This window comes from Sarcophilus harrisii, chromosome 6, assembly GCF_902635505.1.
Source record: "Sarcophilus harrisii chromosome 6, mSarHar1.11, whole genome shotgun sequence".
NCBI classification, from domain to species: Eukaryota; Metazoa; Chordata; class Mammalia; order Dasyuromorphia; family Dasyuridae; genus Sarcophilus; species Sarcophilus harrisii.
In genome coordinates this window covers 201,432,511-201,460,387 of record NC_045431.1, presented here as the reverse complement: position 1 = coordinate 201,460,387, position 27,877 = coordinate 201,432,511, and the positions used below count along the sequence as shown (strand labels likewise).

Here is a 27,877-nt window from a genome sequence, read left to right as displayed (position 1 = left end):
ATTTGGAAAAATAAAATACTATTAATTTTTTTAAATCATAAATGGAAACCAAGGCAATGAAATCAGTTAGCAAACGGCCAGTAATAAGATTAAAAAAAAAAAAAGTGTACTCCGTAAGGGTTTTCTCTAAACTTAACCTCTCCAGGGCCTCCTCAGTGCTTCTCAGATTACACGGAGTTCCTTCACCGTCCTGCTAACACTCAGGCTGGCTTACTGTCCTAGAAGCGTCTCCCACCCGGGATCTGATTTGGGAAAGGGGAGGGTTTAACCCGGCGGACACTGCAGAGAAGTCTCTGGCAGACCCACACACCGCGATTCCTCGGGCTACTGTTTTTCAGCAACAGACAAGAGGAGAGCCTGGGGACGGTCGGAAAGGGGGCACAGCCCGGCTCGGCGTCGGGCTTGGCTCAGAGCGCTGTCTCTCAGGAGTCGTGGGGAGGACACGGGATAACTCTGGGGGAGCGAGGAGATGAGTCTCTCCCTTTCAAGCGGCAGAGCGCGTCTCTCTCGGCCCAGAGGGAAGGAGAGGCGGGAGATGCGCTTTGGGACGCGGTGGGAGCCCGGCTTTAGGCAGCGGAAGGAGCCTCCTTTTGCTGACCAGCGTTCGGTGCTTGCATTTGCCGAGGAGACCTGGGTCAGATTGGACCTCAGATACTCGCTGGCTGACGGGCAGTTCCCGGAACCTCTGCCCCAGTTTCGGGCCGAGGAGACCCCAGGACGGGGGAAGCTGATATCGGCGACGGGCTCGTGGAGCGTCTGAGGAACGGGACGGCCCCTTTTCGGGGGCCCTTTAACCTCTGGACTGCTGTGAAAAAAGGGGATCGGGCTCAGGGACCTGAGGTCCCTCCCGCTCTAGCCTGTCAGCCTGTCGTCTGGGAAAACTGAGGCCCCTTCGCCGGCCCCTTCGTGCTTCCTATTACTCCCCACTTTCATCGGGTCCCAGCGCGGGCTGCAGGTGGGGGTGGGGAGGCGCCTGAGGTCCCAGTCTTTCAGTCCAAACCTGCCTGACTCCGCCCCGTCCAGCTGCCGCCGCGCCCCCGTGGGCCGGAGCTTCAAGTCCGCACATGCTCGGAGGGTCTTTAGGAAGAGCGTTCCAGCTGGCTAAATCTCCATGGCAACCCGCCTAGCAACAAAACGCCGTTAAAGTCGGCGTTGTCAGGGGTCTCCAGGACGATGAAGGGAGCTGGGCAGAGGCGAGGTAGGTCGCTGCTGCTGAGTTTAAGGGAGCCCCGATCCCTGAGAGCAGAACCAGAGTCTTCTCCCCAGCCGGGACAGAAGACCGGGGGGCCTCTGAGGGTCAGACTTTGGATGGGGTGGGGTCAAGGTTCCGCTACGCCTGGAATCAAGGTCAAAACTTGGAATTCCAGGACCTGGATGGAAATTTAGAAAAGGAGGCTGACTTTGTTTCTTGAGTCCGAGGACAGGAGGCAGGCAATGGCTGGAGTTTGGGGTCCCTACGATGCCGGGGAGAGAGAATTAGTTTATTTGTAGACAGATCATGGTGTCCCGAGTCCAGAGGTCTCCAAGCCAGATGGCAAAACTGATTCCCTGTTGAGGGCAGTCATTGCTTGGGAACACAGCCTGAAAAGAGGGGGAGATGGGTGCTTTCACCTGACATGTTGCTAACACGGTAGGGTATTATCTTTTCTTTTTTCTTTCTTTCTTTTCTTTCTTTTCTTTCTTTTCTTTCTTTCCTTCCTTCCTTCCTTCCTTCCTTCCTTCCTTCCTTCCTTCCTTCCTTCCTTCCTTCCTTCCTTCCTTCCTTCCTTCCTTCCTTCCTTCCTTTCTTTCTCATTTCTTCCTTCCTTCCTTCCTTCCTTTCTTTTTTTCTTTCTTTCTTTCCCAGGTTATGCCCTAATCTTCCCTGCTACAAATACTCTTTGGGGAAGATTGTAATTCCCTTCAACTTTGATTGTTGTGGCAATAGTTTTTGACCTATGCTGATTGTGGTTCAGGAATGGACTTGGGGTTCAGTAAGTGAGCGGAGCTAGGTCTCTGGGGCTAGGCTCAGAGCTCAGTCTCAAACTTGGGACTGTGTTAAGCTTCAGATAGGGGATTCGGTTAAGATTCATTTTGGCACATAATCTGCTCCTGGAGTCCAGTCTATGCATGGTGTGATTAGAAGTCATAGGGTCATAGCTCTGGAGCTGAAAAGGGCTTGAATTCTGTCTCAGACACTTAAGGAACTCTGTCACTGTGGGCAAATCACTTGATCTGTCCCTCAGTTTCCTCATTTGTAAGAGTACTTATCTCCCAAGATTGTTAAGAGCAAGAAGGTTAATATATGTAATGTGTTTTGCCAACTTTGAGGTTCTCCATAGATATTGTTACATAGCCTTAGAGCTAGAATCTGAGTCAGGAGAGGAGCTAAGGCAGCTGCTCTCCCTTCTGAGTCTCAGGAACAGCAAGTTGGTATAATCAGCTTGGACAACAGCCTTGATTTCAGTTGATTATAAAAGCCCCCAGGGATCCATTGATGGTGATTTCCCTTAGGTAATGTCACAGAAGCCCATGGAATCCTTAGCAGGGCCCTGGATGCCTTCACTCAAGTACTGTAGCGTGACCACAGCCCAGAAGCGGCCCTGCTGCCTCAATGCCTCTGCCCGCTGGAGCGCCCCCTCCACCTGTCCCCTTGTACTCCAGGTTCCCTGTTTTATCCGACACCCCTCTGCTGCAAGGTAAGTGGTAGGAGTCTGCTCTGCTGGAGGGTTGCCATGAGCACATTTAACCCAAGCACTCAGAAAATTCACAACAAACTTCTGAGACAGACGGGACAATTTCTGTTATCTCAACTTTACAAGGAGCAAACAAGTTCAGACAAGTGAGTTGACTTGTCCAAGCTAATAAGTACAGCCAGGATAGTGGAGCTAGCACTTGAACCCTGGTGCCCTTTCTACTTCCAGAAGATTAACAAGTCATTTCAAAGACTGAATGTTAGTCCTTATTGTCCTGAATCAAAGGGCAGCTAGGTGGTGCCGTGGAATGCCAGAACTGAAATGCTAAAGACCTGAATTCAAATCCAGCCTCAAACATGTACTAGTTGTGTGACCCTGAACAAGTCATTTAACCCTGTATGCCTCAGTTTCCTCAGCTGTAAAATGAGATGGAAAAGTGATGGGAACTCAAACATTTTATCCTCCCCCTAAAACTGAAATTCCTTAATCCACTCTGAAACATATCAACTCTCCCCTGACTTTGTCTCTCAAGTATTCTTCCAATTCTCCTCTGACTTTGTCCTTATCCTTCAAGTATTTTCTCCAACTCTTGATTTTATCCTTCAAGCATCTCCCCAATTCTTCTCTGATTTTGTCCTTCAAGCATTTCCCTAAATCCTCCTGGATTCCTTCAAAACATCTCTTATCTTCCCAACTCTCTCCTGGTTTCTCTTCTCCTTCCTTTTTTCTATATTTTCCCCAAGTATGGCAAATAATCACATTTGGATTTTGTCTGTGACCTTTACTCATTAATAAAGGTACTTTTCGGTAGGGAGAATGCTTCATTGTGATTTTTTTTTTCACAATCTTTGCGCCATATCCTTGGTTTCCCAAACTTCATCGCATGACCACATCAGAAGGAAATGGATCAGAAAGATAACTCCAGTTATCACTGCCAAGAAAGGGAGAACTGGCTATAACTAAAAAATGGAGTCTTAATTTCCCTCCTGGTTCTCTCCCTCCAAAGAGTCCTGAGGATCCCTAGGATGCTAATTCTTTCCTCTTTATTTTTAACTCCAATGTGAGAAGATCCTGGGAAGCGTGAGATACTTGTTTTAACTTGCAGTGAAGATCAGGCTGTTACAATTTATGACTCCCCTTCCTACTCCATCCTTCCAACCTCTTTGCAAGTCTAGACCAGAGTTATTTTTCGCAACTGAGTTACTTTTAGTTTTGTTCTCTCTGGAACCCTAAGACCATCCCTCACTCATGGATTGAATTGCTCACCTCAGAACTATAGGAATCCTATTCCAGAGACATCTTTGACCTATGATTAAAAATTTTCCTCGACTAGCTTATAGTTTTCCTTTGCTAACTAACACTTGACTGACAAGTTCCTGAAGCTATCCATCATTCTACTTTCAGAATATACTTTTTCTCTAAAGAAAACCTTAAAGTTTCCTCATAATTGCAGTGTCGATCTCATCGTCCTTTAGATCCACTTCTTTCATTCTGGATCCACACCCCAGAATGGAAAGAGGTGCCTTTCCCTGACACTTGTTGTCTGACCTTTTACTTCCTCTTGGTGTTAAATCTGAACATGTCTAAAAGCCAGTTAACACTTTACTAGTTATACCTGAGTCAGACATGGGCTATTTTCAATAGGATTTTTTTCATCCGGGTATCGTATATGTGTGTGTGCAGACATCTCCGTGCACGTTGTGGCCGTGCCTTTATCCTTTCAGTGTGTTCTTGATGTGTCTGGAGTCTGGTTTTTCTCCGCTATTCCAATCACAGCTGCTTTCTCCTAGGGGTTCCTGGGGTCAGCCAGATCTGCACATGACTGACTTCCAAGGGAATGGGCCAGGCCTGCTGGAGGGGCTGCAGGATGGTGACACATCAGTCCTTGCCAGAAGGGAGTCAGATGGCTTATACTACAGGGCTCAGATCAAACAAGCTCCTGAGGTGAGCCCCCAACTCCTCTCACAACCTCTTAAGAGCTTCACTTAGCTTTGTACAGAAAACAGGAATGATTTCTTGTGCAGCACCATAATTGGGGAAAATATATATAGAAGGATTGCACATGTTTAACATATATTGGATTACTTGCCATCTAGGGGAGGGGATGGGGAGAAGGAAGGGAGAAAAAAGCTTGGAACACAAGGTTTTACAAGGGTGAAGGTTGAAAATTATCTATGCATATCTTTTGAAAATGAAAAGCTTTAATTAAAAAAAGAAAGAAAATAGGAATGAATTGAGCTAAACAGTATTAAGGACCCCATTTGTTCAGCTTTTGTTAGCAGTGGGCTACCTCCAGCATTTAATTGTGAAAATGTTAATGATCATATCTCGAGCTTGGAAAATACATTAACCAGAAACCCAGGTGATGAGACTATCCCGTGGAAAGGGGAACTCATAGTAAAGCGGCAATGCACACAAATGCGTAGGACCTTATATTTATTTTCCAATGTGATCTTCAAATTAATTTTATAATGGGACACAGGGAGGGTGGGTGTGCTTATTTTATAGAGTAGGAAATGGAGGCTCACAAAGGGAACAATGACTTACCCAACATCACACATCTAGTGAATTACTGGGGGCGGGATTCACACCCACGATTTCAAATTCCTAGTTCATGGTGCTTTTCACTATACTATGCATACATAAAGGCACTCATAAAAACAAATTCCAACGCAACGAGCCAGTACTTCACATGAATGTGAGGAATATATTTTTTTTGTTTTTCAAGATAATCAAATTCTGAATACTAGTTTAGATTAATGAGAATAAACTGGGTGCAAAGTAAAAAATAATTTGGATTATAGATTATTTTAAAATATAATGTAGTTTTATTATTGTCTAATAACGACTATTTCACAGTAATTAAGATGCTGATGAAGCAGTGTCAGATCTTCTAATAACTAGATAAATCTCCTTTGTAAACCAGTACAAAGTTTTCCACATCTTTTTTTTTAACAAATTTGTACAAAATTTTACCAATTACAAATATTTTATTCCAAATTATATATTTTGTTTTAACAAAACCTAATAACAAATCACAAACAAATCACAAAATATGCTCCCCCAGAAGCAGTTAAACAAAAAAGTATGAATAATTGGTGATTCAACTCTTTTAAAATCCCCCTCCCCCTTTTAAAATTTAGTTTGATAGAGCTCATAGCCTTCCATTTTTAAAAGTTTCACAAGGAAGAGACAGCTATCCATTGGATTTAATTTGTGTTTTGTAGACCTTTTATGTTGTATTAGGGGGGAATTTTGTTCCCTTGAATCGGCTCTCTTCACTCTGTATCACTTCACACGAGGCTTCCAGTATTTCTTTGACTTTTTGACATTTGCCATTTTTTAGAGTGCAATAAGTTTTCATTACCACCAAGTGATCCACACACTAATTGGTCATTCATCATTCCCGGAGCACATCGTTTACAACTTTTTTGCTATATGGATAAATTTAGAGATCACCTGGGCTACCTTTTCAGTTTACATAGAAGAAAAGACCCTGAGAGACATAACTGGCACAGATTCACACATGAGGGGGCTGAAGGGTTGAGCTCAGGAGGCCCTCCAATACTCTTTCCACATGATCACTCATTAAAATGGCATTTTACAGTTTCTAAAACCCTTTCTTCATAATTATTTTGCGAGGTAGGTAGTTGAATTTGAATTGTCCCCATTTTATAGACACCAAAACTGAGAGACTGAGAGAAATAGTGACTTGCATGTCAGAGCCAGAATTTGAGCTGTGCCGAGTGACCTGAGTTTCCGAGACCCAGCAGCTCTTGATTTCTGATGCAGAATACCTGTGTGCTCTGGCGGGTCCTAGGCATGTGTATATGGGGGTGGGGATGGGCGGGGAGCTGCATGCAGGGACCTGAATGGAGGAAGGAGACATGGATGGGTGCTACTGGTAGTCTTGAGTTACAGCTTGGAAAAAGGAGTGAAGAAGCTAGGAGGATAGAGGGGAGAGAGGGAGGAAGAAAGGGGTGTGCCGACAAGGACCCCGCACATCTGCACGGGTCGAGGGGCTGCTTCTGCTGTTAGTGGAGTTCTGGACACGACAGAAATGCTTCTGCCCGCCTTCCCTGAAAGCAGATCCTGCTCCTGGGCTCTGGGCCTCTTGGACCCCTAATGCCATTTCTCATTTTGACTTCTCCCCAGCAGCTGGGGAGGCTGGGCAAACTGCTGGTGGAATTTGAGGGCCCCCCTTCCGAGGGTCCCAAGCTCCAAGGCACACTACAGAGCACAAGTCCAGAGGATGTTATCCGGTGCTCGTGGGCCCTAAAGCACCCCCTCCTGCCCGGAGACAAGGTTCTGGCACCCTGGGAGCCACAGCAAGAGAGATATGGCCCAGGCACCATGGTGCAAGGCCTGGAGACCAGAGACCCTCAGAGAGGTAAGGAGGGCAGCCCCTCTCCTATGAGTAAGACACGGGGGAAAAGGGGAGGAGCAGCAGACCATGTGGGTGAGCTGGCCCAAGGAGAGCAAAGGCACACACACACACACACCTGTTTTCTACTCACCTGGCCACCTTGTTCTCAGGAAGGTCCTTGGCTATGACCTTTAGTGTCTCTATGGTCCAGACCACGTAATAATTTGGTATCAAAATGTATCCAAGTATATGTTTTCAAAGAAAAATTGTTTAAAATGATCTTTCATGTTATAAATCAGAGAAGCTGGCTTTTGCCTTGCTGTAGTTACATGGGGATCACTCCAGGAATCATGGCGGTCATTCCGTGCATCAAAGAGCCACAGACCTTTTAATTCAGGGTAGGAGGAGAGTACCGAGCTTGTTCCTTTAGTAGGATATGCCTTATGGTTTTGAAATTTTGAAAGGGATATATCCAAACCATTTATCCATCTAGGAAATATGGAAATGTATGTTACAGAAATGATTACAGAATGTTCCTGGGCTGGGAGAGTGCTAGACAAAGTGTTAGAGTGCTAGACAGAATGAGAACGGGCTTGGGTAGGTAACGTGAATAGAAATAATACCACTGGGAACTGGGAGCCATCTCCTTCCCTCCATTGAGGGTGAGGTATAATAGCACAACTAACGGTTCTTTTTATCTTATTTTCTCATTGCCATTTTTGTTTATTTATCTGGTTGTTTGTTTGTTTCCTGAGCAGCCTTAGAGGATGAAGAAATCACTGTTTCCTTTTGGAACGGCAAAGTGGTCAAAGTGCCATTAGGGGTAGCCATATGGATATCCCCAGCCTGTTGGGAGAAGGCTACGGAGATATTGCACAAATCACTAAGTGCCAGTTGGCCGAAGCCCGGAGATCATCTCAGCCACATCCCCTGGACACCCCTCTGCCCTCTCCTGGGTTCTGCCCATGGGTATACCATGGATGGGCTTTTGCTGCGCTCTTTCTCATGCCCTCCCCAACACCTTTATCCCCAGTCCCACAATCATTGTCCACTGCTGCCTAATGGCTGCCTCTGCTGTTGTTCCTTAGCCTGCTGTACCTGGTGGCCTCTGAGCAAGACATTAGAGGCCACAACTGGGGACCACCCCGAGCCAGAGCCGAAACCCACAGCACAACTTCCGGAATTAGACAATATCAGAGACAGAAGAGTGGCAGCTCATGTTTGTGCTTCTTCTTCCTCCTCCTCCTCCTCTTCCTATGTCTTCTCTTCAGAAGAGGAGGATTTGGGGAATGATCTGAAGAAAGCTCCTCCTCAAAGAATGATGGTGGATAGCACTGTCAACACTGACAGCAGCCTTTTTGAGAAGCCCCTGAGACAGAAGGTCCTCAGTCAGCCTCCCTGGAAATACTGGAAGAGAAATGGCCCAGAGCCTAGTTATAGAAGACCAGGTATGTTTAAGTTTAGACACCTGGGGGGCAGGGACATGTTGGTAAAAATTTAACAAATTTAACAAAAATTTAACAAAAGAAAATCATGCTCATGATATACTTTTAAATTTTCTTAAAGTCTTCACATTCAGTAAAATAATAAATCAAGTCCCAATTTGTAGTATTCACTGATTCCCAAGGTGAGTATTTAACAATAGGCTCTCAGTGGCTTCAGCATACTACTACCTTGGAAGAGAGATCAGGGAGAAACAAAATTTTTCTTCTTGAAATCTGTCCTTGACCCACTCTGATATGGCCAGAGCTGGATAAAGGCAACACTTTGGCAGCAAGATGGAAATCTCCTGAGGGTTCTCACATGAGAGGAAGATGAAGACTAGGAATTTCTACCTAACATAAAAAAACTGGCATTCCAAATAGGAAAATCTGATGGGAAAAGAGAAAATAAAACTTTCCCATTAGTTGCCATCTTTCTTTTTTTGATTGCAACTCCAGGTCTGTACTAAGGTCACTCTCATGGTGCATGAGAGTAACATCTGTCTTCAAATATGGTCCCTGATGGGTTTTGGTGCACTCACAAGACCCTGCAGAGAGGATCGGGAAACATTTTGGAACTGGAGACAAACCACAGAGTTTTTTTGACCTTCTTTCGCTGGAACTCATAAATGGCTGCTGCCCTTTTGGATAAAACCACTCCTAGAGTCCATTATAGTGGCCAACACCACGTGGTTCTCAGCAACAGCCACTGATCAGATGGATTCCTGGACTTACTTCCTGTATCTAAACTGGGCCCTGGGCTAATCAGTACCCAAAAGGAACATCAATTAAGACGTCTTTACATTTACTTAACATTAGACTTATCTAGCTTGAAAAACCTTTTTGCTTTTATTGGATCCTCACCATAACTCTGTAATGAGGAAACATCTCTAGTGAAGGAACTGAGATTAGAACCCAGGTCTTTGGATCCCCAGTCGAGTGTTCTTTCTGATATACTAAGCTGTCTAAAGGGCTTCACATGCTATTTTCCATCTGGCTTGTGGGAGGGTGAAGGACATGGGATTTGTGCTTCAACAGAACCTAGAACTTTCCATAATGGACCTTCCCTTCCATTCTGTTCCTGGCCCTCTTTGGCTTGCAGGGAAAGATGTTTAAATTCTTTCATTTTCCAACCTCACCACCACGATTCTATGTCCTGACTTTGCCCTGAGACTTTAAGAGACAGATTGGACCCCTCAGATTGGAAGCAGGTTGTCTCTTTCTCCATCCGGGAGTGACTTACTCTAGGCCCTATTTGGATCTTATGTGGTTTATCAGGAAGTAGCTTCCTCAGCTGTGAGCAAAGACTCATTTTCAGCTGGAAGGCTGTTTATAGCATGTCAATTGGAGGGCTGACTTTTTCTTCCATTTTGTTAAGTGACAGGACCTATAAAAACTAAGAATTACAATAGTTCTGCTGAATCAAGAATCCCCAAGCTTGGATTTTTTTACTATCTGTATCACTAATAATATAGACCCCCCCATTGCCTGTATCACTAACCAACCAGTGGGAGTATCTGAGGGCATTGCCTCATTTCCATGGCAACTGCTTACAGTGATGGGTCTTCTTGTCCATGTGGACCTCAAACTGTTCTTAAGGGTAAGATCTTCGATTGAGGGTATAAGGGGATCACATGGACCTTGCAAAGAGAAAAATAATGTCTTTAATAGGAATCTTTGATTGTTCTGGGATGGGATGGTCTACTCTTAAGGTTTGGTAGAGACAAGTGTTACTCTTGTGGGATGATCTAGAAATATGGGAGTCCTTTCAATGTCTTCAGAGATACTGGATTCCTGGTGTGGGTTTATCCACATGGATATAATATCCTGGGTAGGTATGCTAGAGAACTTAACTGATAAACCATCAACTTCCCCATCAGGAATAACTTGGTATTTAAAACCAAGGGAACCCAAACCCCTCTGAGATGGAATTAATCCAATACCAAACTAAGAAAAAAAAGTATAAACCAATTTTTTTTTTCCTGTGAGATTTGTCTTCTTTTAGAATCAGGTGAATGATAAGAGAAATTGACATTAAAAAAAAAAAAAAAAAGGGTTTCCATGCCAATTTTCCCACAGAAAACATGGTTCAGAACAGTGTTGGGGGAAAAAAACAAAACACTTAACTGCCCAACAGAGAGGGCATCTCTGGGGAAGACGTGAAGTGGAGGGGCCTTGATAGCCAGGGGTGTCCCACGTAACTTTCTTCCTATGAGAGTACAGAACAGCTATGTAAGTGTCACTAAGTATAGACACCGATCTACACCCCTTCTCTGCCACCCCCACCACTTAACATCACCTCTACAATTCGCATCCTCTCTACAGTCTTGAGAATCTTCAGTTTTGTGTACCATATTAATTTGGTCCATATTCACTTTTCCAAGCAGCAAAGCATGCTGACCTTTCTTAGCCCCACTGATGTTATTTCATCTCCCACTTAGCCCTTTTTACTAGTCATTAACTTCAGACAACCCTAATCAGAAGATATTAAGAGAAATAAGAGATCTTAAATTGCTATCAAACTTATTGGCCGATTTGTTCTGAGCTGCAGACATATAAGTAAACTGTAAGCATTTGAGTGACCTGCCATCTCTACTTAGGGCCATATCTTAGTGAAGAGGGTTTATCTTGACTAGAGCTTCTTAACCCTGAGGTCTATGGATGATGGTGAGATGTCAGGGAGTCCTTGAAGTTGGACAGGAAAAAAAGTACATCTTCATTCTTACCGATCTCTAAAGGAAATGAAGTGTTTCCTTCCATTATGAATGTATTCTAAGGTGGAGTCCATAGGCTTTACCAGATTGCCAGAGTTAGTGGTTGGGGACACAACATGCAAAAGAAAATAAGAACTGCCACCTAAATCATGCCTGAATGGAAGGGGCTGGATCTGCTTCTGTGGCACGGAAGGTATAGGTTTACTACAAAACGAAAAACAAAAGCAACAACAAAAACCAGAAAACAAGTGCTGGGGCTTTTTCTTCAGTAGCTGATTTTAGGGAACCTGGAACCTTTGGAAAATTTTGAGGGACACTGCACCTTTTGTAGAAACCTGCCACTTTATGGATTCTCCAAGTTGGCATGGGTCACCAGAGGCTCTGCATTTAATCCAGCCCTTATCTGAAGAGAAATCCTCTTGACAGTATTCTAGACAAGACAGTTCCAGATTTGGCCCCAAGATCTTCAATAATAGAGAAGCTCACTGCCTGCAGGGCTGCCTATCCTAATTTTGGACAGCTCTTAAGTTTTTTCCTAATGTGTAGAGCCCAAAAAGCAAACTGCCGTTTTATATTTCAAGACTGGAATAACATTCACCATTCCACATCCACCCCAGTCTTCTTTAGGTTCAATATCCCTTTAATTAATCTTCTTATTAATCTCAGATCTGCTCATTATCCTGTAGACCCGTTTTAACTTGATCCTCTGAAAAGGTGGAATCCAGAAATGAATAGCGTCTCCAGAGTGGTCTGACCAGGGCAGGACTGCCACTTCTCACATTCTGGACCCTGTTCTCCCATTTAGTTTGTTTGCCTACATGTCACAAAGCAGAGCTGTTCAGCTTGCCGTTCATGACAGCACCTCCTCTGATATTTTTAAATGTGAACTGCTTCTTGCCATACCTCTCCCATGTTGCCATACCAGTACTCAGGCACTGGAACTCAAGTCTAGGGTTCTCTGTGTTTATTTCAGTCCCACCTTTGATTGGTTGTGTGACCCTAGTGCTAAGCAGTAAATTGCAAAAAAAGCTTTGGGTAGCAATATTTTCTTCTCTGGGAGTTCTTTTTTTTTCCCCCTGTATTAAAACTTTTTATTTTTCAAAACATGTGCATGGCTCAATTCTTTAACATTACCCTTGCAAATCCTCTGGGAGTTCTTTAAGTCAGTGAAATCACAGGTCTAGCCGTATCCATATCCTTATAAGGTTGGTCAATCCTAAAAGTTTGGTATAGCTTTAAACTTTAATCTGAGAATATCTAAAAGCTTCGTATGTCTCCATATGTAACATTTCTATTGTGCTTTTAGGTCAGCAAAACATTTGGAAACATTATTTCATGACTCTGTCGTCTTCCTTTCTTTGATGTAAATCACACAATCTCCATGACTTAATAGTAAAAGTTCTGAACAAATTTTATCCTGTTAAAAATGGCTGCTTTTCCAGCCCATTGGCTCTGACTGGCGTCCGGTAGATTAGCCCGGCTTGCTAGCTTTGTTCCATATGCACGTATCATCTCGGCCTTCATCCAAGTCATCAGGCAGCTAGGTGGGTCCTTGCCTGGGAGGCAGGAAACCTGGGATCAAACTGAACCATATACTACTTAGCTATGTGAGATTGGGCCAACTGGCCGCCTCCCTCACACGGTTGTCATGAGAATCAAACCTCTGCAAAGTGCTTTGCAAACTTTGAAGTGCTACATAAAGGTGAGTGAAAAATGAAAATTGCCCCATTCTGCTTTTTTCTACTACTCCCCTTTACTTTTAAATTCATGATTATAATGAATACAGGCTCTTTGAGAGAAAACCAGTTCTAAAGAGGTCTTCATAAATCCAGATTAGATTAATTAGATAAATTGCATTTCACCAGCACCCATTTGGGGTGATTTTAGGGTTTTATTTTAGTATATTCTTCCTAGTGTTATTTTTGTTCCTTTAGCTCCAAGAAATCTGCCTCTCCCTTTCCTAACACTTATCATTTTGTCAAATGAGATAATGTGGTCCCAGCTATTTAGCTTAATTTGGCTTAGCCTCTTTGGGGGGAACTTTCTCTGTCTCTGCTTTTTCACAATCAATATATTCACCTAAGAATTTCCCAGCACAGATCAAGAGTCTTAGATTTTCAACAGTTTGGCTTCCCTTGTGGGCAGAATGTAGGGCAACATGGCTTAAATCTGACCATTTCTTCTACACAAGAACAAAGTTCTTTCCTCAAAGGATGATAGCAGAAGGTTAATTCTGAAATTTGTTTCCCTTTCAAAGGTAAAGAGTCACTGAAGAAACTTAGAGACACTTGAGATTCAAGAGTTGCTCTACCCATGTCCTTTCCACTATGGGTCCTGTGGCACTAACTCATTCTGGGGAAACAAGATTGCTGCTGTGTCCCGGGGACAGAGGGGCAGCCAAGGAAGAAGGTGGAACACATGTTAAAGTAGTAAAATCTGGGCATTGGACTGGCAAGAAAACAGGCCTGAAGCCAGAGCAGACCCTGCCAGAAAAGGAACTGAGCAGAAAGGAACAGGTCTGAGGCAGTGAACCACAGAGCATTTCTGTACAAACAAAGCCTTTTGAGGTACCAGGTAATGCTGAAGGTCCTAAATGTTGCCCAGAATTCCTACAGGATATGTCAAAGGGTGAATGAAGAATCCTTGCCTAAAGCCAAAGCATGTCAGACATGGCAGAACTAAACTTCCAGGTATGGCACCTCAATGAATCACGGGTATGAAAAGAAGTTAAATGAAATGGAAAATACTGTTAGGAGCATTTTTTAATCTTGTAGGAAATACTAAAATATATTATGTAGGAAGTACTAATTAGAATTACTAATCTAATAGCTTTAAAAAAAAAAAAAAAAAAAAAGCTTTCCATAAAGCAAAACTGTAGGATCAAGAAGATCACAAGTACTATCAATGATGGGCATAATTGTTGCCCCAATGAACATGGGATTTATTTCCTGTTTTATGTTACAAGAGTTCTCCTCTCACCTTAGTGAATCTGTTTGAGGTCCCTGCTCTATTGCCTTTTACTCCCAGATGGTTTTGTGAAAGGGGTAGATAGGCTGCTTCAGATTTTATATATATATATATACACATGGTTTAAGCCATGTATATATTTTTATAAATACATATGTGAAAAGGATAGATGGGCTGCTTCAGATTTTATATATTATATATATATATATGTATGTGAAATTTTTCTATAACAGTAGCCACAGGGTGGGTATTCTGGGCAAATGTGTCTCCTGTCTCACTTTTTATAAGCTGGCCCAGACTGCTTTGTACCATGTTTATTTTACTCCCAATAAAAGTAATGAAATCTGAATGAAATCTCTTTGAAAATTTCTGTCTTTATTTCCATGATTAACTTTGTAGGGAAAAAGAAAATAATCACAATTTTACAAACAAGTTTCAAGGCACATTATTCCTTATATTTAGACCAGGGAAACAGGAGATACATCCATCCTCTCCCCTTTCAGAGCACTGAGGTTAAAACTAAAACAGTTTCCAAGACAGAGCAGAGCTCTTGGGAGAACTGAAGGCACTTCATAGTTGTACTATTTGTGTACAAATAGTGACAACAAAGAGGACCACATCGTGGCTTGCTTAATTCTCTTCGCTATTTAAAAGAAGAGGTTGACCAGTATCAGAGAGGGAAATTCAAATCGATGATTTGTCCTGAGTCAATCTCTATCATGTGCGTTGTGGTTACATTAGGGGACCCCACTGTGACAGCATAGGTCCCTGGACAAACCTCTATCGTGATGTCCTTGGAACTTGTTCTGCCCTTGGAAAGAAGAGATGAATATTGATGGGTTAGAGCTTTTGTGGTCTCTATCAAAATCACACTTTTCCTACCAGGGCTGTGTCTTCAGTCCCCAATGATTTTTAGTAGCTGCTACTTCCATGTAAGAATAAAATAAAGGTGGGGTGGAAGTCAGCTTGATTATATAGGAGGGAATGTTTATTATCAAGTTAGGTGGGAGATAGTGGAGAAGGTGGACACCCATATTTGTTTCCTGCAAAAGCAGGGAAGTATTCTTGATGAAAAACCATTCTAATTACCAAAGCTCTATTAAAACGGAGATTATAGTGATGGTGGTGGTGGTCATTATGGTGGTGATGCCTTTCTCTGCTTCTAAAGGCACTCTGGGAATTGATTTCAATACAATCATTAAATTTCACATAATCACATAAATTAAATTTTCTAGCTGGGCTAGAAAAAGCCACTGGAAGCTTGGCTTTCTTGTTTAGCGCCAACCCACAGGAAGCGGGAGTTAACGAAAAGATTTGCTTCTGGCTCAGCACTGGCCACAGATGATGGGTACAAGGATGTCCCAAAGTCATGTGGCATTCGAACCAATTCAGCAAACGTTAATTAAGCGCCTACTCCGATTAAGGTAACGTTCTGGATGGGTGATTGAAATATAGAAATTAGTCCCTATGGAGGCTCCTAAATGCCATCCCTGGTTTTTGTTTGTTTTAGGACAATAAATAGATGGGCACAGTGTCTGACGTGTGGTAATATTAGTTGACTGATTAAAAGATGCTTGAGCAGGTCTGTACATTGGGAAGCTTTTTTTTTTTTTAGCAGTTGTATGAAGGACTCTTCCTCCTCCTCCTCCTCCTCCTCCTCCCACACACTACAGTGTCTTGGATGTTAATAGCAGTAAGACTCTGTATTGTGGCTCAATAACAATGTGGAGGGAAATATTTAAGGAAATTCTTCTGGTAACAAATTCCACCTCTTGTGTGGATTCCCTTTCAGACTCCTCCCCCAAATTGTTTCACGCAGTTAACGAGCCACTTTATTTACCCTGTGTGCCAAATGGCAGTATCATTATCTCTGGTGACAAGATTTTGGAGGGAAGCACTCGAGGGCCGTCTGGAGTACGTCTTGTTCGGACCAGACCCCTGCCAAGCTCTGCCTTTTGGAATTCAAAAAGGGCTTTTCGGTTTGGAAGCAAAAGGGTCAAGCCCACTCCTGCTGACTTCCCAGCTGGGGGAATTTCATCGGAATCTGCTGTTGGCACATCCCAAGTGCAGGAATTGGGACCCGAATACCTCAGATTCTTTCCAACCACAGCTATGCGTTCAGGCCCAAGGAACATCCTGTAGCTGCAGTTAAAGGATGCCTGGGGGGCGGGGGTGGGGGGTGAGTGACCCAAAGCTGGAAAGGACCAGCTTCCCTTAATGTGCCGGAACAGCCCCACTTGAGGCAACTTTGTATCCTGGAATAATACCCAGAGGAATGGCTGGGTTCTAGCTCTTGAGAGGAAATAGGCTTTAGAGCTAGAAGGTTGCTTAAACATCCTCTAGTTCTGATTCACTCATTTTACAGGTGAGGAAATTGAGTCTCACCCAAGGTTAAGGGACTTGACCCAAGCTCACAGAAGCAGAACCAGGGCCCAAACACATGTCTACTGATAATAAACCCAGTGCTGTTTTTATATGTAAAAGGCTAAAAGTAGGAACTCACCACAGACTTGAATAGTCTTGAGTCACACCTGGATGGTCGTGGATCAAACCTGGATGGTCCTGGGGCAGATGGTCTTGGGGTAAATGTAGATGGTCCTAGATCAAACCTGGATGGTCCCGGGGCAAGCGTGGATGGTCCTGGGCCAAGAGTGGATGGTCCTAGATCAAATCTGGATGGTCCCAGGGCAAGCATGGATGGTCCCGTATCAAATCTAGATGGTCCCGGGCCAAGTGTGGATGGTCCCAGATCAAACCTGGCTGGTCCCGAACCAAGTGTGGATGGTCCTGGATCAAACCTGGATGGTTCCGGGGCAAGCATAGATGGTCCCGGGCCAAGTGTGGATGGCCCTGGATCAAACCTGGATGGTCCCAGGGTAAGCATAGATGGTCTTGGGGCAATCGTGGATGGTCCCGGGCCAAGCGTGGATGGTCCCAGGGCAAAAGTGGATGGTCCTAGATCAAACCTAGATGGTCCTGGGGCAATCGTGGATGGTCCCGGGCCAAGAGTGGATGGTCCCGGGCCAAGAGTGGATGGTCCCGGGCCAAGCGTGGATGGTCCCGGGCCAAGCGTGGATGGTCCCGGGGCAAGCGTGGATGGTCCTGGGCCAAGCGTGGATGGTCCTGGATCAAACCTGGATGGTCCCGGGCCAAGCGTGGGATGGTCCCGGGGCAAGCGTGGATGGTCCCGGGGCAATTGTGGATGGTGCCGGGGCAAGCGTGGATGGTCCTGGGCCAAGTGTGGATGGTCCCGGGGCAATTGTGGATGGTGCCGGGGCAAGCGTGGATGGTCCTGGGCCAAGTGTGGATGGTCCCGGATCAGACCTGGATGGTCCTGGGGCAAGGGTGGATGGTTCCAGGGTAAGTGTAGATACTCCTGGGGCAATTGTGGATGGTGCCAGGGCAAGTGTGGATGGTCCTGGGTCAAGCGAGGATGGTCCCGAGTCATTACTGGATGGTCCCGAGTCATTCGTGGATAGTTCTGACTCAATTGTGGATGGTTCCGAGAAAATCGTGGATGGTTCTGAGTAAATCGTGGAGAGTTCTGGTTCAAACCTAGGTGGTCTTAGGTCAAACCTGACTTGTTTTGGCTCAAACCTGACTTGTGCTGGGTCAAACGTGGGTGATCCTGCGTCAAAAGTGGATGATGCTGGGTCAAACGTGGATGTTCCTGAGTCAAATGTGGATAGTTCTGGGTCAGAGGTGGGTGGTACTAAGTCAAAAGTATATGGTCTTGGGTAAAAGGTAGATGGTCTTGGGTCAAAGGTAGATTGTTTTAGGTCAAAGGTGGATGGTCCTGGGTGAAAGGCGGATGGTCCTGGGTCAAACCTGGATGGTCCTGGAACAATATTTGTTGGGTCTGGGCCAATCTTTATTCCTTGGTTGCTGTCTCTAAGGTGGTGAGATGTGGATTTTTTCTAAAGATTAGAGTTAAAGACTTTTGAACAGCACTTAATTTTATGGGGTTCCAGGTCAGCTCCAGTATTCTGGATTGCTGACAACATATGAACTTTCCCTCATGCTCGTTCTGCTACTTCTTTCTAGTAAAGTTTCAGTTAAGACTGATCTTGGATTCTGGTATACACCATAGCATATCTAGAACCTCAAGAGGCTTCTTTCAGTGAGTTTTTTGCTAAGTGATTTTTAAAAATAATCTTTATATCTTGGCTCCTTTATTGTTAGCTTTTTTTTTTTTTTTGATTAATGTGAATGAATTTTTATTCTGTTCTCCTCTCACTCAGAAATCTAGAATTTCTCATGGGATAATAAAAATTGAAAAAGACCAGTGGGCATACAAGGCCAATTCCTCATCAATATTTTACCTGCTTTCTCCCAACCTTATTGGAAAGTGTTTTCACTCCTCTCCTCTCACCTCCCCCAGCCACCACTGAACATAAAATGTCATAGCTAATAAGGATCTTGGAGATTAACTGGACCAAGGGCTAAGGGGCAGCTTGATGGCACAGTGGTGAGAATACCTAAATTCAAATCCAACTTCATACACATAACATTCACTAGCTGTGTGACCCTGAGGCAAGTCACTTAACATCAATTACCTCAGCCAAAAAAAAAAAAAAAATGGGGGGGGGGAAGCTATTAAACTTTTTTGTCACGAACCTCTCTGACAGTCTGGTGAAGGCTATGGACAACCCCCTTTTCAGAATAATATTTTTGAATGCATAAAATAAAACATATAGAAATACAAAGGAAACCAAATGCATTTTAAAATAGTTATCAAAATAAAAAAAAAGTTCTCCTGATCTAGATTCTATAGAAAAGGAAACTGAAGATCAATAACTTATACAAAGAGGAGGGGACCTGAGTCCCGCTGGAAACAGTGGGGCTTAGAGAGGAACAGAGCTCCAAACTCCAGCCAAAGGCCACAATCGCTTTGGGGATATGTCCCAGCAAGACTTTGACACTGGCTCTCATTCTCACCAATAGGAGCTAGAACTGACCCCCAGCGTTCCTGCTTGGGCTTTTTTTTTTTTTTTAACTTCTATCCCGACTCATACTCCTCCAAGACCCCCAGAGCCTACTTAAACCAAGCAGCGAATTACTTGTGAGACCACCCCAGCTTGATTATTCTAGGATATAGTTTTTATAACCATTTTGTTTAACCACAAAATCTTCAAGTCATTAGGTTTATAACAAAGTATCTTATTGTTGGGGTTGAGTTTTTTTCACTGTAACTGTTTAAAAAAAGTAACATTTTTGGCTTTCTTCAGAATGAGGTGGATATATACTGAAAAGGATACGTTTGTAACAAGAAGCCTTTTTTTCCTCTAAGGAAAGGCTCCCTTTGAGCCAAATAAAATCTCAAATTAACTGAGATCTCAACATATTTAAAAAAAAAAAAAAAATCCCCAGACACATCAGAATCATGTTGGACTCAGAGTCAGGAGGCCTGGCCAATCTCCATTATCTTCCATTATCTATGTGACTGGATAATTCATTTCCCTTCAGTGAGTCTCAATTTCCTCATTTGTAAAATGGGAATCAAAACTTGTATCCTTTTCTTCACTGAGTTCTTGTGAGGAAAACACTTTCTGAAAGTGCTATAGAAAAGCCAGTCATCATCCTTAACTTTGTTTCATGCAAGAGGCATGATTTTATATATCGATATCTATACCTATCTACATATTTTTAATTTTAAATAAAAATATTTTTAAAAAATTTTAAATCCTCCACCCATCTCTATAGGCTTGGAATGCTCAGAGGACCACTTTGCTTAAATGCTGAACGTCAGAATTTTGGAATAATTACACTAAGACCCAGCTTCTTAAACCATGATTCTCAGCTTCATATGGGGTCTCGTAACTGAATGTGGGGGGGTTATAAAATTATGATTACCAAGAAATGTTTGATTTGTATATCTATTTTCTAAATCCATATATCCCAGGTCATGTAAAAATTTCTCGGGCGTAAAGGGGTCACAAGTGGAAAAACTTTTTAAGGGATCTGAGATCAGCTAGTCTGAATCTTACCTCGTTGGGAATCTACAAAATATTCTCCTCACCAAGTGACACTGCAGCCTTTGCTTGCAGGCCTCCAGCAAGGCCAACTTCCAGCCCAGGCCTGTAGAAATGATTCAGGACATATTCTTTACACTTCCTCCCTTCAGAAACATTCCCAGGCTGCCAGAACTCATCCAGTGCTTGAGGTAGAAGAACCATGGGCTACTTTTAACACCAGAGCACAGTGTTGTTTCAAGCATTAGATCTGTCATTGGAAAGTCGAGGGGTTAACAAGGTTCACCTGCTCTGGGCACTCACCTGTCTCACCTGGGGAGAGGACATTGGGTCCACCTGGTTTTGGTGATATTTGCAGACATGATTCAGTGCCGCTTTTTCTGTTGCAGGAGTATGACATCTCTGCAAAACAAAATACAGAACCGAGAAGTCCAAAGTCCTAATCAAAGATTCTCAAAGCTAGAAACAGCCTGGGAAGTCATCTATCATAGGCTGTCCCTGCCCAGAAATCACAAGGAAATGAGTCTTCCAGCCTCCCCCATCATGCCGTAGTACCTCAACAGACTCTGCAAGATCCATACTGAGAGTAGCCACGAGAAAAGTTGGGCAAGAGAAATGTCACTGTCTCTTCAGTTCAACAAGTCTCTTCTCCAAGAGATCATACTCTACCCCCTGAGCAAAATGACTGCCAAGAATCAACTTAGTTGATCTAACATTACTTTGATTGGCATTACTTTGCTACTGTCATCTACTCTCACTGCTCTCTGTACAGCAGCAGCAATCTGAACCATCAAGCCTGAGCAGGATAGTGTTCTGAGCAAGGTCTTCTGGGACAAGCTGGGTAGCCAAGGTGGCTTTGTTTTTGTCACCTGATGATAAAAATACCCTCTGTACCTTTCCTGTCGTGGGCAGTAACAGACTCCAATGAATAGTCCAATGTTTACTGTCCCATCTCTCAAGAAGAGGGGAGGGGTCCTACAAAAATCTAGAAATAGGGTTCAAGGGGCAAAGAATCAACAGCTGACTAGCGGCTTTACCTGTGCCGGTGCTGGGCAGATGAGGTCCTAAGTCAAAGCTGCTGTTCTTTTTGACTTCTTCCCCTCAGGGGTAATCACAGATTTATTCTCCATCATGACTCACAGAAGCACTGAACTCATTAACTAAAGCCACAGTGCAAGGGCAGGAGGAGGATCTTTACACAAGAGGAATCACTTCTGGGCATCATAATTTCTATGTGTATGTGCCCAGATTAAATAAAACACTCAAGGAAAACACAGGGGAGGCTCCATGATTATCTTTCCTCTGCCTCTGAGGGATTTCTATGAAAGTAAAAAGGATATTCATTTGCTAAACCCACAGACGCAAACATTACTTCTTTTATAAAGCATGAATCAAAAGGAGTTTTCTTGTTGTGTTTAAATTGAAGCAGTGGCTCACATTTTGTTCTGGAGTCACTGGGACTTTCAAATTGAAATGGAAATGTGTTCAGAGATGAGAAGGGACCTCTCCAGAGCTCAACATATATAAGTAACCGGAAGGAAATTTATCTTATGTTCTTCTTTTGCTCCCTAAAGCCCACCCCTTAGCCTCCTCCCTATACCCAATCCGTTAGTTCTCCTGAAGATAAGTAGCCTTATTGAAAGGTTTTCCTTGAATATCCCAAAATGAACAAACATATCAGTGAATTAATGGAAAACTTAGGCTGGATCTTGAGAGGCTACATAATGGACAGGTTGGAATCCAAGTCTCACCCTGACAGATGAGCATCTATTTTGAATTAAATCTTCAGAAAGAAGTGACACACTGTCACTGTCACCAATGTCAGGGAAGGGCTGACATCTCTTATGCTACTGTAGTCTCAGCCAATTTCCTCATGTTCTGTTAATGGAGATGAACCGTTGGTGGTTTTTGTTTTGCTTAGTGCCCCTTCATTTTCACCATCATAAGGTATATGCTGTGTACCTGAGCATGATTGTCATGTCACTTGAACTAGATGCAATTAGAACTTGAGGTTTGATTCAGTAATAATTTTTTTTTGCCCTAATTAGGAAAAAATGTAGGTTTGGCTCTAAGTTAAGTTAGTCTAAAAGATTTTTAAAATTTGGGTTTGATTTTAAAAGGACCAATACATTTGTGTGTCTGTCAGTTTGGAGCCCAGCAAATTCAAACGGCTCTGGTTTTTGATTCATGTTTTAATTCGAAGTTCCCGGCTTTCACATCAACTTTTAACTGACTTATGTTGTTAAGTTGTTTTGGTTGTGATTGACTCTTCAGGATCCCATTTGGAGTTTTCTTAGCAAAAATATTGAAGTGGTTTTCCATTTCCTTCTCCAAATTTATTTATTTATTTTAGATGAGAAATGGGTGAAGTGACTTACCCAGGATCACACAGCTAGTAAGGCTGAGTAAGTCATCAGGAAGATGAGTCTTCCTAACTTCAAGCTCAGTTCTCTATCTACGTAGTTGCCCCATTCTGGTGTAGCTGACCTATCCTGGATTCTTATGTGATTCTAACAATCAATGTGGCCATATCAGGAGAGGAACAGGAAGGTAGCATGAATTCTGGGAAGAGTCACAAAAGTAGTAACTTGGTCAGGAGAATGGCTTTTGTTTGGACTCACCCCACACTGAGTTGAGATGTAATCCATATATTCCATCATCACTTTAAATGCGGTATCGAGTTTTATTGACTTTTCTTTTCCCTCCTGTTTGAACAAACAGAAAGTTACTGGTGAGCCGTCCGTTATATTTTATGCCTCAGATATTAGATTTTCCAGGAGGTGCATGTGTTTGGAAGCACCTGCTGCGGAAGAATTTTTTTCCTGGTCATCTACATGGAAAGTAAACTTTGGCCTAGAAAGGTGTTCTGGTATCACAGGAGACCTGAATTCATATCCTGACTCTGTTTTCCTTGTATGATCTTGGACAAGTCCTTTTTCTCCACTTCTTAGTTTCTGCAACTGTAAAATTGGAGATGTGGACTATCAAGATCCCTCCCAAACTATTGTTTTAGGAGAGCCATTTAAAAAAATAAAAGACTTTGGATCATAGGATTTCACTGCAAAAAAAGCCCTAACAATTATCTGAAAAGGAATCTTAGAGATCATCTAGTCCAAGTCCTGCATTTTACAAATGGGGAAACTGATGCCCAGAAAAAGAGAGGAAGCCAGTAGGGAGCAAAGCAGAAACATCAAACATCAGCCCTCTGTCAGAATTGGATGAGAATACCACTCTCGATATCTCTATCCCCTAATCCGAGGCACTAAAACACTAACAGGTGGATTTTATAGCTTTTCCGTGCAAGTGACATCCTGAGGCTGGAGTTAAGATGAGCCCTGCACGGCCATTAGTGAATGTCTAATGATCCAAAGGTCATGGCTTCTTAGAGAACATCTTGTTTAATCCCTTCATTTTACAGAGGAGAAAATATCTAGCGAAGGGGCTGTGACTTGCAGCGAGCCCAGGTTCCCTAGCCCAACTAAGGAAGACCTTTTCACAGTCACTCATGGGGACGCATGCGCACAAGTTCAAGCTCAAGTTTCCTGGTTCGGCTGATTTATTGGGTGGAATCCCTCCCTCCCACCCCCCATCCCATCCCTCTGCGTCGGGGACAGCGGTCCGGAGCCACGGGGCCGGTGGCTGGGGCTCAGCAGAGCGCTTTTCTAGGCTGGATATCAGTGGGCACTCCCCGAAACCTGTGAGCCACACACCCGAGGATCTTCCTCTCCTGGGGAGTTGACAGCTCTCCTCCGCGCCCGCTGCAGCAGCTCCTGGCCCTGCCTGTACAGACGCTCCTGGGTTTCTCTGTCCAACCAGTTCATTGCATGATCCTCTGGGCAGCCGTCCATCCTACCCTGCTCATACACAGAAATGGGTTATCATGGGGTGGGGGCACGGAGCAGCCCCTCCGGCGGGGGAATGCCGTGGGCCCCTCTCCCGGATGATTGCCCACGGAAGGGCCGCAACCATCCGCACCATGGGGGGCACCCCTCCCTCCCAGACGGTTCTCGGGCCCCAGCCCCAAGAAACGCGGGCCCGGATGGAACGCGCAACCACGCGGCGTGTCCAGCCCCAGCCCCCTCACCTGGGCTTTGCAATCAGAGCGCATGCGCTCCGAACACTGTCCAGAACGGGTATGGCGGGACGAGGGGGAGAAAGGAAGGTGGGACCAGGGCTGGGAAGAGGCGGGGCTCCGCGGTCTCCTCTTGTGCTGTCGCCTGACGTCAGGGCCCAGTGAGCGCGCCCTGAGGTTCCTAGGGAGCCTGGCCGGGAGGTGGTCAGTCCGGGGGCGGGCCGGGGAGATGGCAGATGGGCTAAGGACTTCTCCCGCTCTTGGCGGAGCTGGCTCCCTTGCTCTTAGTGGGTGACGGGAAGGGCCCGTCGGTTCCCGGACACCTTTCCTTGGGGAGGCGAGGGCGCCCGGGCCCAGCTCCCGACTGCTGTGGGTTCTGGCCGCGTTCCCATGCTTTTAATCCGGGGCCATTTCCGGACGCCTGCTGTTGACTGCCGGGGTGACGATCCCAGCCCTTGGGGTCTAGCTTGAGTCCCACCCCCCACCCCACCCTCACCCCACCCCACCCCCAGGGTCGGGGTGGGGCCTTGGATTTAACGCTGCCCTTTTGGGCGGCTTTGGGGCGGGGGCTATTCCAATGAGTCCTCACTAGCCGGGAGGAGAAGTAGTCTGAGTCACAAGAGGAGAACTCTCTCGGACCAAGCAGTCAATCAACAAGCATTTAATAAGGCCCTACTGTGTGCCCGTTATTGAGCTGAGCCCTGGGGATAGAAAGAAAGTCCCCTTGCGCTTAAGGAGCTTACATTCTAATGGCCAGTAGGCAACATGTAAATAACTAGGTATAGGCAGAGGGCATGCAGAGTATTGTCATGTCCGTGATTGGCTGTTTCCTTCGGTAACTCGTTTTACAGACTCGGGTAAACAAGATTAAGTGACTTGCCCAGAGTCACTCGGGGATAGTGTCTTGAGCTAGGGTTCGAACCCATGATGATAAATCTTCCTGAGTTCAGGCCCAGATCTCTATCCATTGTCCCAGCTAGAGGCCTAATGTGCAAATTAGATAGTGGCTAATCCGAAAGGAGAAGACTGTAGCCGGGAGATTGGATTAGCAAACGACCAGACTGGAAAAGGGTTGGCTTTGTAGGATGAGTTTGAGAATGAGGAGACTAGGACAGCCAGGGTTTCAGATCTGTATCACTGGGAGGAGCCGAGTCCTCCACAGTAAGGAAGAAGTTTGAAAGAGGGAATAATTTGTGCTGAAAGATGGTGATTTCTCCTTTGGACTTGTTTGAGATATGCTGGAAGGAAATTTAAGGGGGCGTGGGACCACATTTAGAAGGGATCATAGTGATGAAACCTTATAACCCTAACATCCTTTCCTCACTTTACTCATGTGAAAATGGATGGGGAGTCTGGTTGTGGCTCTCTGAGGACCAAGATTTACTTAATAGGGATCATTGTAGTCTAAACTTTTAATTTTTACAGATGATGAAAATGAGTCCCATAATAGTGCAAGTAAGTGATTTACTCAATTCCAGATAGATAATAAGATAGCAGAGCTGAGATTTGAATCCTTGCCCTCCTAAATCACCATTCTTTTCATGGAATAACTGGGAAGACTTGGGTTCTGGCTCCAACACATACTATCTGGGTAACCTTGGACAAATAATTTTACCTCATCTATAAAATGGGCATAAAATAATTAACACTACAGATGGTGGTGAGGAAAAGAACTCTGTAAATGTTAAGGTGAGAATTTATTACACCATTCAGCACAATTCCTTCCACATTTCTTAATAAAAGTTGAATTGACTTTAAGTGATTTGAGATTAGGTCCTCAGAAGCTACTCTTTTTGAGTTCTGAAACAGCCTTTTGAAATGAATGGGACTTGCTTTATCATTTTGTTATCTTGCTAGAAAATACCAATTTTAGAGCTGGAAGGGACCTTAAAGATTAGCTGATACAATCCCTTTCCGAGAAAAGCCAGAGAGTTAGTGAGTGACTCATCCAAGATCACAAAAACAAGTTATAGTTACAGAACCCGCTTTGATATTATTTCTTATTAATCCATATATAGCTTGTTTGTTAACTGTTGCTTCCCCAATTAGACTGTGCACTCCTCAAGGAGAGGGACTATCTTTTGTCTTTCTGTGCATAACTGGTGCTTAACACACTACCTGGTATATAGTAGGGTCTTTATAAATGGTGGTGCTGGTGGTGGTAGTTGTTATATATGAGTAATAGAGTATAGAAATAGTGAACTGGGACATGGAGAGTTGCATTAGTCTTCATGCAACTCAGGAATGGACAAGGTCATCTGTGGATAAAGTGAATAAATATAGTCTATCAGATTATGGGTTTCTCAGTAGATCTTTTCACAATAGTCAATCTAGTACAAATACAGAGTTTGAATAAGACTTTTTTTTTTGGGGGGGGGGAGTGTTTTATGGAACCAGAAGGGTTTGGGAGAAGTCTTTATTTTAAAGACCTATGGTTTCTTAGTTAAAGGCCACTTCCCTGAGGACAATAGAGGAAAATGGAAGGGAAAGCAAAGCAGAAAAAATATCTAGGGAATATAAATGTTAATTTGAGATGGGGAAAATCATTTTTAACTTATGTGAAAAAGAAAAAGTCTTTTTCTTAGATTAAAAACTTAGGCAAAATTATGAATTATGTCAAAGTTAGATCAAACATATCTAGTGCATACTAAAGAATGTAGAAATCATTTTATTTGACAGGGGCATTTTCATTTCTTCAGCAGCTTAGAGGCTTTAGTATCATTATAGTTTTGTCAAGCAGCCCTTACTAATCTGAATCTCATTAGGTCATTCATTGTACCTGATTACATCAGCTCCATGGATTATTGGGGAAACTATCCCAATTGTCATCTTGATCACACTTGTGAGGATTAGTTTCTATAATCCAGTAAAAACAGATAGAAAGTTTAAAAGCTAGTTGCAGAGCAAAAATGTTTGGAGAGGGGGCCATTCCTGGAAGCTGTTCAGAACAAAACTATCAGAAATGAAAAGAACAATAATTTTAGGATGATAGAATTGGAAGGACCTTAGAGATTTAATTTACAGATGAGGAAATTTAACACTCAATGAGGCAAAGTGACTAGGGCCCAAGCTCACATAGAGGATGTAGATAGCAGAGCTCAAATTAAAACTAGGTTTTCTTACTCCACATTTCTTGTCCTTTTTGCATTATTGGGTGGTCTCACAATTGGCTTGGAAGAAAAGTAGACATTTTGCACAGAGTTCTATAAACATTCATCAATTTATGTAGATTAAACAAATATCTCTTTTATGTGATTGTTTTTGTTTAAAGTTAGAAACATAACAGTTTGCTGGAATGGGAAGTGGCCTGATGCTTATAGGTATACCTTCTGCATTCTGGAGACCCTTGATTTACTTGGAAAAATATGTGATTCCAAGGAGTAATTGCAGATAGCAATCCCTTAGGAATTATTTTGGCTAGAGAATTCATCCTTTTGGTTCACATTCCTTTAGGTCTGAACTTCTCTACACTTGCCTAGGCTAGTTTGAAAATGACTGACACATTATATCAGGCCATACTTGTAAGCTCCAAAGGCTTTTTGAAGTCTTTGGAGCTTACAAATATGGCTGATGTGGTCTTTGGAAACCCAGTATCACTCCTTACAATTATGAGGCAATGACTGAGGACTT

The 27,877-nt window shown here is 43.7% G+C and overlaps 2 protein-coding genes across 3 annotated transcripts; one reads left to right on the top strand and one right to left on the bottom strand.

Moving 5' to 3' along the window:
* The first annotated feature begins 575 nt into the window (after positions 1-575).
* Positions 576-14,515, top strand: C6H11orf16 (chromosome 6 C11orf16 homolog). Of its 2 annotated transcripts, XM_012552480.3 has the most exons (6): positions 576-1,198; positions 2,494-2,678; positions 4,466-4,619; positions 6,834-7,065; positions 7,800-8,489; positions 13,494-14,515. In XM_012552480.3, exons 2-6 carry the CDS (start codon positions 2,497-2,499, stop codon positions 13,526-13,528), a joined length of 1,293 nt encoding a protein of 430 aa, XP_012407934.3. In that variant the 5' UTR covers positions 576-1,198; positions 2,494-2,496; the 3' UTR covers positions 13,529-14,515. The 2 variants fall into 2 exon arrangements, with proteins under 2 accessions (XP_012407934.3, XP_031800015.1); XM_031944155.1 differs by lacking the exon at positions 13,494-14,515 and having other exon boundaries at positions 7,800-8,905.
* Positions 14,516-14,539: 24 nt separating this feature from the next.
* AKIP1 (A-kinase interacting protein 1) lies at positions 14,540-24,940 on the bottom strand. The gene is given in 7 exon segments (XM_023506257.2): positions 14,540-15,014; positions 16,707-17,489; positions 17,491-18,120; positions 20,479-20,577; positions 22,797-22,880; positions 23,886-24,029; positions 24,260-24,940. Coding segments are annotated over 7 exon segments (1,905 nt in total). The 5' UTR covers positions 24,284-24,940; the 3' UTR covers positions 14,540-14,873.
* Positions 24,941-27,877: the final 2,937 nt, after the last annotated feature.